The sequence below is a fragment of the Neovison vison genome, chromosome 4, assembly GCF_020171115.1.
Source record: "Neovison vison isolate M4711 chromosome 4, ASM_NN_V1, whole genome shotgun sequence".
NCBI classification, from domain to species: Eukaryota; Metazoa; Chordata; class Mammalia; order Carnivora; family Mustelidae; genus Neogale; species Neogale vison.
This window is the reverse complement of record NC_058094.1, coordinates 53,213,455-53,224,822: the sequence shown is the minus strand read 5'-3', so window position 1 is coordinate 53,224,822 and position 11,368 is coordinate 53,213,455. Positions and strand designations below refer to the sequence as shown.

The 11,368-nt window shown below is 35.8% G+C and overlaps 1 protein-coding gene across 1 annotated transcript; it reads right to left on the bottom strand.

The window, feature by feature from the left end:
- Window positions 1-2,036: 2,036 nt before the first annotated feature.
- LOC122904484 (fatty acid-binding protein, adipocyte) lies at window positions 2,037-6,111 on the bottom strand. Its single transcript, XM_044245391.1, has 4 exons — window positions 5,957-6,111; window positions 3,383-3,555; window positions 2,699-2,800; window positions 2,037-2,244 (listed from the first exon to the last, which is right to left on the bottom strand). Exons 1-4 carry the CDS (start codon window positions 6,027-6,029, stop codon window positions 2,194-2,196), a joined length of 399 nt encoding a protein of 132 aa, XP_044101326.1. The 5' UTR covers window positions 6,030-6,111; the 3' UTR covers window positions 2,037-2,193.
- Between the last annotated feature and the right edge of the window lie 5,257 nt (window positions 6,112-11,368).

The following is an 11,368-nucleotide window of genomic DNA, read 5'->3' as shown; positions in this document are numbered from 1 at the left end:
ATTAGGAGAGCCCTAAACTAACTTAAAAAAATGTTTGGTGGTATTGGCAATGGGAATGAGAAAAGCAAACATTAAAGAAATTTTAAGTTAATAAATGATTTTTAAAAAATAAAGTAGAGGATGTAGAGTGAAGAAGAAGGCATAGTCAATGATGATTTTAAGATTTATGGAATGGGGGGGGGGACGCCTGGGTGGCTCAGTGGGTTAAGACCTCTGCTTTCAGCTTGGGTCATGATCCCAGGGTCCTGGCATCAAGCCCCACATCTGGTTCTCTGCTCAGCAGGGAGCCTGCTTCCCCCCCCCAGCCTGCCTCTCTGCCTGCTTGTGATCTGTCAAATAAATAAATAAAATCTTAAAAAAAAAGATTTATGGAATGTGTAATTAGACAAATCATCCTGACATTCACTGAACTTTGGAAAATAGGATGCTGAACAGGTTTTAGGGAGTGGGTGGAAGGTGGCAACAATAACAAGTTAGTGTAGAACATGGTGAGTTGAGGTGGCTGGGACATCCACTTGGTCGCCTTCAAGTCTTTCTTTTTTCTAAGTCTCCCTTATCCTTGGATAATCTTATCACTATTTATGAATTAAATCACCACTGGGATACTGATGGCTCCTAAATGTATATCCCAGCCACTGTAGCATTCTTGAATTTTAGATTCTATGTCTATTCCCTATTTAGCTTTATACACTTAAACTCTAAACCTCCTTTTCCTCGGGTACCTGGGTGGCTCAGTGGGTTAAGCCGCTGCCTTTGGCTCACGTCATAATCTCGGGGTCCTGGGATCGAGTCCCACATCGGGCTCTCTGCTCAGTGGGGAGCCTGCTTCCCTCTCTCTCTCTGCCTGCCTCTCTGCCTACTTGTGATTTCTCTCTGTCAAATAAATAAATAAAATCTTAAAAAAAAAATAAACCTCCTTTTCCTCATCTGTGAACAGGAATACTAAAATCTCCTTATAGGATTATTTTCATGATAAATGAAGTAAAACATGCAAAGTGCCTGGGACCAAAATAAGTGCTTAATAATATTGGTTCATTTAAGAATTGTCCTAATCAGTCTCTATAAGTCTTCTCTTTTGGAGTTCTTCAATCTCCAACTAACCCAAAGTGAAAGTATGACTCTCTGTTTCTGCAAAGAAAGTAAATTCTTATGATTAGAAACTTATTTCACCTCATCTGGCCTTTTCATATATTAGTGTTGTGCATAAAATAACTATTCAGAAAATAAAGGACTTATTTTTAAAGGAAGCATAACAAGCAGAATTATAGCAGTTGCAGCACACTAACAGACTCCGGCTAACTGTAAAATACAAGTATATAGTTTAGAAATTTTAATCTATGTGAGTGGAACTCCAGTAATTTCTAGAGTAGCTTCAAAGTTTCCACAAAAGGCAGAAGAATCTTCTTTCTCTAACACAGACACATAAACACACACACACACACACACACACACACACATACACACACACACACACTCCTCCGTTTGGGAAGCCTCCTTATCATTTTTGTCTGTTTGGTTTTTTTTTTTTTTTTTTTTTTAAATTTGGGATTTCATGGAGATTTTATTTGAAGAAAAAGTTCTGGAACATACTCAATATTTTCTTTAATAAAAAAGTTCCCTAATAGAAAAAAAAAACATTTGGAAAGCACTATAAAAACATTTTCATCATTACTCATTAAAAGCTGTTCTTTTCTGGAAAGAAAGTTATGGGATTATTTGCACTTAATTTTTGAGAGATTCCAGTGATACCGTGGTTTACCAATAATTTTTCAGACTAAAAATTATTGTTCTGTAACAATGTATTGCTGCTCCTTTTCTCAGTGCTCCAGGACACGGAGGGGTGAAATGTAATAACAAATGTATCATCTCTTACCTAAGACAGTGGAAAACTCACAAATGTTTATTTTTTGCCTTGGATTACCATGAAAAATCATAGGACTTACATGAGAAACAAAACAAAAAACACAGTTTTCTATTTCCTTCATTGGATTATGAGTAAGAAATGATCCAGCACAATAAATCATTACATCGCCTTCTAAATCTAAAAAGTTTTATTTAACGAACACATCCACATTGAGTAAAATCAGTTTGGGGTAAATTAGTTGCTTGCTAATTAGTAGAAAATAACAATATATGTTTGGACAATATATCCAATGGAAGTTCGATGCAAACTTCAGCTCGCTGTTCCTTGAATTATGCTCTCTCATAAATTCTGGTAGAAGTAACACCTTTCATGACACATTCCTAGACACACAAAAAAATTTCTTGGTCAAACACAGGACTAAATCATGGGTTATTTATTGTCACCTTTAATATTGGGAAGGAAAGTGTTTATTTGAAAATATTCATTCTGGTATCCTATATATACTTGATAGTATAGTAAGTTGGGGAGATATAAAGACCCGAGAAAACACAAGGAGCTTTATAACGTACAAGGTGAGTGAGAAATAGAACCAGAAATGCATCATACCATAGGGTGTGTGCTGAGAGCAGGAACAGAATGCTTCTTGGAGGACAGCATGCCTCGACTGAACATAAAAGCATGAAGGGCAATTGCCAGAGTGAAACCATAATCCCAATGGAATCATCTTTTTTGTTCTATGTAAGCAGGCATGACTGTCTGTTTCTTTAGGTAGAACAGTGATTATGAGATGACCTAGCAGTAGAGTCTAGAATTAAGCAACTAGAAGAAACTCACCACCACCAGTTTATCGTCCACTCGTTTTCTCTTTATGGTGGTTGATTTCCCATCCCACTTCTGCACCTGTACCAGGACACCTCCATCTAAGGTTATGATGCTCTGTGAACACAGTAACAAATGATTACCACTGATATGTGGTAGAGGAAAACAAAATAAAAAATACATCACCTTTGAGCGAAGGAATATTTTGAGGTCATTAGTCATTCTAAATTGTAAGGATATATTAAAACAAAAAAAAGAGTGTCAAAAACAATAGCATACAAAGAATACATTTTGATCGGAATATTATATAAAAACACCTACTTGAAATAATATCTATATTAAAAAATATGGATACTAAATTTATGTTGAGATGATAATCTTATAGGTAGTTTTTCTATTTTTGCTTCCACTCTTTCATAAACATTCTCTATCATTGTTATGTTATTTTAATTCACTTCAAATCTATATATTGCATGACAAATTGTATTAATCGCTTTTATAAAAGAATAAAGACAACTTTATAGAAAGGAGAAGATTCACCAACTAAATATCAAAGGCAGCATGGTTTAAATCTAGGAAGTCAGGGATCATTGACCTGTGATAGAGTAGTTTCCCCTCCTTTTATACAAAATGGCTTCTTATGGGCAGCAGTCTTCTAGAAACCCTGCTTTTATTTTGCTCCAATTCCTTCTTCCTCACCTTGACTTTTCTGTCATCTGCAGTAACTTCCTCAAATTCCTGGCCCAGTTTGAAGGAAATCTCAGTGTTTTTAAAGGTGCTTTCTGATTTAATGGTGATCACATCCCCATTCACACTGATGATCATGTTGGGTTTCGCCATGCCAGCCACTTTTCTAGTGGCAAAGCCCACCCCTACAGTTGGAAAGAGAAAAAACAAACTGTCAAGTTCACAATTTTCCTTTACATGTTTAATGAAGTCAGATCTGCAGTTTGTGTGTGTGTTTGTGTGTGTGTGTGTAGGTGGGTTAGTGTGTACAGGCGGGTGTGTGTGAATAAAAGGAAAAAAGATGCCAGTGAGTTTAGTAAAAGCCTCATAAAATAACAGCTGCAAGTAAGTAAGGCAGACTAATATTCAAAGAAACCCGTGGCATGATTAAGTGTAGGTCTATCTAAATTTCTTCTTCTGGGTTTCAGATACAACTCCATAGAAGACACATCATTAATCTTGAAAAAGATTAAGTCTTCTGGAATATATATATATATATATATTCCCTGCACTCTCAAACCAACTGGCCATCTCAATCATTAGGACAGCAACTATCATTTTACTCAACTCATGAAACACTTGGGTCACCTCGACCTTTCCTTTTTAGAAAACAAAAATCCATAGTCAAAGACAGATTTCTCAGTAGGATTTTGAAAATGAATATAGAGTTACTCCATTTTAAAAAAATAATCTGTTTGGGTGTACAAAAGTCACATTTCATGGCATGTGTTGCCAAGTCCTATTTTCCTGGCTCTTCCAAATCACTACACAATGAAGATTTTAATTTCTCCAAAAGGCACAATTTTAAAGAATCGCTATTTTAGTAAGTTTCAAATTCAATACTTTGGTTCTCAGTCACCTCAGCTGCAAACCCCACTTTTAAAAAAGGATATTTGGGGGATGTAAGTAACAGAAAGGATGAACAATTTACAACTTAATATAGACAATGGGAACTCACTGTCACTGTGTGTATTATACAGAAATTGTGACAGTTGTGGATGTGGTGAATTTTTTAACACATGTATATAAACCTCAGCAACTTATTTTATTAAAGACTACTTATCTGTACCAAAGGTTAGATATAGGGGGTAAGAGGGAGAGAAATACTGTACAAGCAAGTGATGCTGAGGCTCTTTTCTAGCTCCCTGTCTGGAAAATGGCTGCAGGTGGAAAGATACATTGTTTCATCAAGTCTTGGCTCTGTTACAAAATATAACTTCACATACATGGAGTGAGTCAGTATAATGAATGGATGCAACATCAAGTATAATTCCAGACTGGCTGACCTTGGGAAAAATTACATTCTTCACAGTCCTTCTCTGACTGGCGAAACTAATACCTGCTTCCTGATCATCAGTCAGAACAACTAATTCCGGGAGATATCTTAATGTCTTTCATTATCACCAGTGCTTTATAATTTTAAAACATAGTGGCATGAGAATTTAAAGATACATGTTAAAAGTGTAAAATGTTCCTAAGAATCAAGAGCAAAATAGCTCAAATCCTGACATTTCTGTATCAGCACATATGTATTACTTTATTGAATCACGACTAGTCGATAGTCTAGAAAGTTAGATCTCACTTATGCTGAAGTCCCTAAATGCCCTCCTGTCTATAAACAAGGAAAATAGTAGTACTTACAGAAGAGGGAAAAAATATATACTATGTGATTTAAGGAAAGGTGAAGTCTTAAGACAGATTAAATCCTAACCCCTGTAAGAACACCCCCCCCCCAAACTGCTACCCCTGGATACGACCTTATCATTCATAGAGGTGTGAGGAGAGAGGCTTTCAAGGTAGAAGCCGTCTCAGTGAGAACCAGTCCTCACCCCCTTGCTTCAGCACAGTGGTTATCCACGGAATGTTCATACAACACAATGGCAATACTAACAGAATCTAGAACCCCGAAAGCCTCCATTATCAAGTAGAAATTATGTTATGGATAGAACTTTGTCCTTTTGACTTGATAATCCTATGGCATCCCATGTAATTCCTAATAAAAAAAAATATTTAACCCCTTAAACTGACATATTTCCTGAAATTGAGATTTTTGCTCCGATAAAACAACCATAAATTTTAACAGATTGACAGTTGAGAAAATAAAATAATTAATAGATGTTTACTTTAAAGTTACATTAAAAAGAGAAATACAGTGCTTTCAGCTTCAAATAGAAATTACTGACTCCTAGGAAATAAATACAGTCTTATTTATTTTACATGCAAGAGAGATGAGCAACAGGCAAAGAGCCAAGTAAAACAAAGGTACCCCAGTTTAGCAGTGAAATAAAATCTTATCATTTCTGTGGACCATAAAAATTCTAGTCAGACCCTTTTTCATATTGGCTCACCTATAGGAAAGCATCAGTTGTGACTTTGGTCTCGAAAGTTTCTCCAGACAAATGATTCTCACTTGCTATTTTTATAGCCTCTGTATAGAAAGCAGCATTTCCTATCTGGCTAATACTTCCAGAATGAAAAGCAGTCATAAACCTTCTTCCCCCAGAGAAAAAGGTATAAATCCAGTCACCCCACAACAGAGTTTCTTACCCACTTCTTTCATGTAATCATCAAAGTTTTCACTGGAGGTAAGTTTCCAGGTACCCACAAAGGCATCACACATTTTATGAACTTTCTAGGATTATCTTCAAGATGAGGAAAAAAGCTGTAGCTCTCAGGAAGGTGCTGTGACCTTCTTGAATCCAGATAACTTCCTTTTAAAGATGCCCAGATCATGTGATCTTAGGAATAACCAATTGGGGATGGTATCAGATCATTTCCTTCATTACCAGCCTCTGCAATTTTTCCTCTGAGTCATATTTTTAACAGAAATTTCTCAACTTTGGTTCTCTCTGGCAAATGGTCAGACTTAGAGTACAAATTATTTTTCAGCATTCAAAAAATATTTTCAACATTCCTATTTTGACTTTACTGCCCAGTGCATTGAATTTGTACCTACTATTTCCATACATATTTATCCCAGGGTAGAGTGAGATAATTATCCTGGGATGAACCTTGACCCTCTTTTCTGGAGTTTCTATTAACATTGCAGTTATGTGGTTCTTTGGAATTGAGGAACATAAGAATTATTTTACGGACTCTTCAGTAATTGCAAAGGCTCTTTGGGACAGTACTGTCTTGGGAATTATTTGCCAACTTAAACAAAATAAATAATGGCATCTTAAAGTACCTTAGTTTTCTCATTTCAAATGTTGAGCATGAGTGAAAATGAAATTATCCATCAGGAATCTGTCAGTTTAGTTAATAATGATTTAATCTCATTCTTTCCATCCCTTTAATGAGAACATAGTATTTATTTCCATAGTATTGTGGCCTTAAAAAAATAAGCCCCCTTCCAAAATATGTTCCTCATACTGAGCAAATCCATCCAGATCCTGAACTATGTTATTAGGAGCTCAAAATTTACCTGGATCTAAATGGTGTTGCTTTATTTGAAAATGATCAGTGGTGGTGGCCACACACTATCAAAATTTTATTTCCTTCTTTTACGTAGTGAATATTCCATGAGATTACTTTCTTAAAGTATTCCTGTCTTTCGGTCTCCTCCTACCCCACACCAGAACAACTGAAGATGTTCATATGTGCATCAAACTGCCATGAACATATACAGATTTCAGAAAAGAAAAAAGCAATAAAAATACTGCATGGTGACGAATCCCTACACTGTATACCTCTCTGAGTAGCAGCTGCGGCACACACGATGGATTCACAGACTCCTGTAGGTATCCTGACGGCTCCCCAGAAATGTCTGAGGTAGAGGATTCTATAAAAGACAGGTTTTTCTGTAGGCAAACAAGTTGCTATAAAGGCCTGATAAAGTCATGTTACAATAGTAAGTGTTAATTGTTGCATTTGTTAATGGACGGTAATAATGTAATAACGTCCATCCACTCCGGACGGTTGCATAGATACGTGGACTATGGGTGATGTACCATTCTGGGTAGACTTGCTATTGAAAATTCATCTGTTTCCCACTGAACAAGCAAATAAAAATGATTGAACTTAATACAGTGATAACTTGACAATGTTCTCAATTAATAATGGTTGGTTTTTTTGTTTTGTTTTGGGTAGGTTTGGGTTTATCTTTTTTCCCCCCCTTTCTTCCTTTCTTTCTTTCTCTCTCTCTTTCTTTCTTTCTTTCTTTTTCTTTCCTTCTTTCTTTCTTTTTCAGCGTGACAGTATTCATTGTTTTTGTACCACACCTAGTGCTCCATGCAATCCGTTCCCTCTCCAATACCCACCACCTGTTTCCCCCAACCTCCCACCCCCTGCCCCTTCAAAACCCTCAGATTGTTTTTCAGAGTCCATAGTCTCTCATGGTTCACCTCCCCTTCCAATTGGGTTTATCTTTTTAAAGATTTTCTTAAGAGAAGTTTTAGGTTTACAACAAAATTGAGAGGAAGGTACAGAGATTTCTCATGTACCCCCTGCCCCCACACATTCACAGCCTCCCCCATGATCAACATCACTCACATTTTTATTAACCAAGGATGAACCTACACTGACAGATCATAATCACCCCAAATCTATACTTTATGTTAGGATTCACTTTTGATGTACATTCTGTGTGTTTGGACAAAGTATAATGATGTGTATCCTTCATTATAATATCATAGAGCATTTTCACAGCCCTAAGCATTCTCTGGGCTCTGCCTATTCACCTCCTTCCCACATCCCTAAGCCCCCAACCTGTGCAAGCACTCTAGTTTTTACTGTCTCCATCGTTCTGCCTTTTCCAGAATATAGTTGTGTATGTGGCCTTTTTAGATCGGTTTCTTTTACTTAGTAATATGCATTTAAGTTTCCTCCATGTCTTTTCATCGCTTCATAACTCATTTCTCATTAGTGCTGAAAAATATCTCATTGTCTAGACATACTATAGTTTATGTCATTCATCTACTGAAGGACATTTTGATTGTTTCCAAGACTTGGCAGTTATGAATAAAGCTGCTATGCATATCCACATGCAGATTCTTATATGCACATAATTTTTCAACTTCTTTAGGTAAATACTAAGAAGCATGATATAGTGAGAGTATGTTTCATTTTGTAAGGAACCACCAAACTGTCTTTCAAAGTATCTGTGACATTTTGCATTCCCAAGAGCAATGAATGAGAGCTACATCCTCACTAGTGTTTGATGTTATCAGCGGTCCAGATTTTGGCCATTCTAACAGGTGTGGAGTGTCAGCCCACCGCTGTTTTGGTTTGCGTTTTCCTGGTGGCATATGATGGGGAGCATCTTTTCATATGCTTATTTGCCATCCGTACATCTTATATGGTCAGGTGTCTGTTAAGGTGTTTGACTCATTTTTAACTGGGTTGTTTGTTTTCTTATTGTTGAGCTTTAACAGTTCTTCGTATATTTTGGATAATAGTCCCTTATCAGATATATTTTTTGGCAGATATTTTCTCCAACCTCCTGAATAATGGTTTACTTTTTAAAATATATGTCAATGCTTTACCTTTAGTAACAAATTGCTTCAGACAGATTTTCAAATGATTATCACTCTTAAACAATATAGCGTATATATAGTGTAATAACAATATAGTGTATTTTAACACTGCAATTTAAACATTTTTTTTAGAGATGGACTGCCCAAATGCTATAGTCTTTAGTCACATGTGGTGCCTGAATACTTGGAATGTGGCTAGTGTGACTCAGAAATGGAATTATTAATTTTATTTACTTCTAATTAAAATTTAAGAAATTATCCTCATACAGTTACTGGAAAACTTTTAAAATTTGTGGGAGAACCTGAATATGTGAATCTACTCTTCCAGTTATAGTACCTAAATTTGATGAAATCTAAATGTCAATCAAGTATTTAAAAAGAAAATTTAAAATCTGAGTTGGGATGTACTAATAGGAGAAAATGCACACTGAACTTTGAGGACAATATAAAAAAGTACAATATCTCGTTGAAAATTCTTGCACTGATTATATAAACTATGAAATGTTGAAATTATGACATTTTTGGTATATTGAATTAAGTGAAATACATTACTAAAATTATTAAATTATTAAAATTAGTTAAATTAATTAATTTAATGTTTCTTTGTCACTTTCTTAACCTGGCTATTAGAGAGTTTTAGATTACACATGTGACTCACATTATGTTTCTACTGAGTAGCACTATTTTACACTCCCATAGTGACATCAAGGTTTCTTTGTTTATTCAACATGTGTGTCAAACGCTTTGCCAGCCACTGGGGATTCAATATGGGCAACCTTACCAGGCACTTGCTGGCTCTCACAGAGCTTACCTTCTAGAAGATAATACACAAGTAAACCAACATCAGGTAGTGATTTTCGAGAAAAAAGAACAAGGATCTGATGTAACAACTGCTCAAGGGTTGGCAACACTAGATGGGCAGTTCAGGGAGGTCAGTCAAAGGAGGTAGACAATGGAGCTGAAACCTAGAGGGTGAGAAGAAAATAGTCATGGAAAGATGAGACAAAAGATGTTACAGCCACAGGGAACAGCGGGAGTTTGCGGATTCCATTCTTGTTCGAGACAATTTCACCTCAGCATGACCACAACACTAACCCGTGACACACACAGACATATAGCCCTATAAAGCCATGACAGAAGTACAGATATATGTTCCTGGTGAAGAGTCCAAGTTCCATTAAGGCAGGAGTTTTCATGGTGATTATTTACTGGAGTATACCCAATAACTGAGTATTCAATAAAATTGAATTGAGAGTCCAATAAAACTCCTGTAAAAATACCTCAGGAGTATTTCCATGGGCCAGTATCCTCATGTTCCTATGTTAACATATTTAATGTCTGAACATTGCTGGAGAAACAGTATATTGAAATTTTTGAAACAACACTGGCTCCTTTAATAATTTTCTATCAACAAAAATAGTAACCTATAGTATAGGAACTTGATAACTTAAATATCAATGAAAGAATTAATATATAAGAAAGTTGTTGGGTTATATGAAAAAATTTCACGTTATCAGTTGTGTAGAGTAACAAAATAAGCTTACCAGACTTATTTAAGGGGATTGTGTCTTTAAAAGCTGCTCAGTTATATTCCAAACACATGGGCTATCCTGTGGAAGGCTAATATTCTAGGAACAAGTCCACTAAGTTAGGTATCATATAAGGCAGAGATTTCCCTCAAACAAGAGGCTTTCCAGAAATTATTTCTATTTTTTTATTTTAATTCCATTATAGTTAATGGACAGTGTTATATTAGTTTCAGGTGTACAATATAAAGATTTAATAATTCTACACACTACTCAATGCTCATCATGACCAATGGACTCTTTAATTCCCATCACCTACTTCACTCATACACCTCCACCCGTCTCCCCCTCCAGTAACTTTCACTTTGTTCTCTATAGTTAAGAGTCTGTTTCTTGGTTTATCTCTTTTTCCATTTGTTCATTTGTTTTGTTTCTTAAATTCCACATATGAGTGAAATCATGTGGTATTTGTCTTTCTCTGACTTATTTTGCTTGGCATTATACCCCTCCCAATTCCATCCATGTTGTTGCAAACAGCAAGATTTCATTCTTTTTTATGGCTGAGTAATATTCCATTATATATACCACATCTTCTCTGTTCCTCTATTGATGGACACTGGGCAGCTTCCATAATCTGGCTATTGTAAATAATGCTTCAATAAACATAAGATGCATATATTTTTTAAATTAGTGTTTTTATAATTTTTCTGTAAATACCTAGTAGCATGATTTACTGGACCATAGGGTAATTCTATTTATTTTTAATTTTTTGAGAAACTTCCATACTGTTTTCCACAGTGGCTGCACTGGTTTGCATGGCCAACAGCAGTGCACCAGAGTTCCTCCATCTCCATATTCTTACCAACATGTTCTTTCTTATGTTTTTGATTTTAACTATTCTGACAGGTGTGGAGTGATATCTCACTGTAGTTTTGACTTGCATTTCCCCGATGATGAAT

Coding starts and splice junctions, on each gene's coding strand:
- LOC122904484 (XM_044245391.1), bottom strand. CDS start 6,029: ATGTGTGATGCCTTTGTGGGTACCTGGAAACTTACCTCCAGTGAAAAC. Junction 3,556..5,956: donor TGATTACATGAAAGAAGTGG/GTAAGAAACTCT, acceptor TTCCAACTGTAG/GGGTGGGCTTTGCCACTAGA. Junction 2,245..2,698: donor TGGACGATAAACTGGTGGTG/GTGAGTTTCTTC, acceptor TTGTGTGTCTAG/GAATGTGTCATGAAAGGTGT.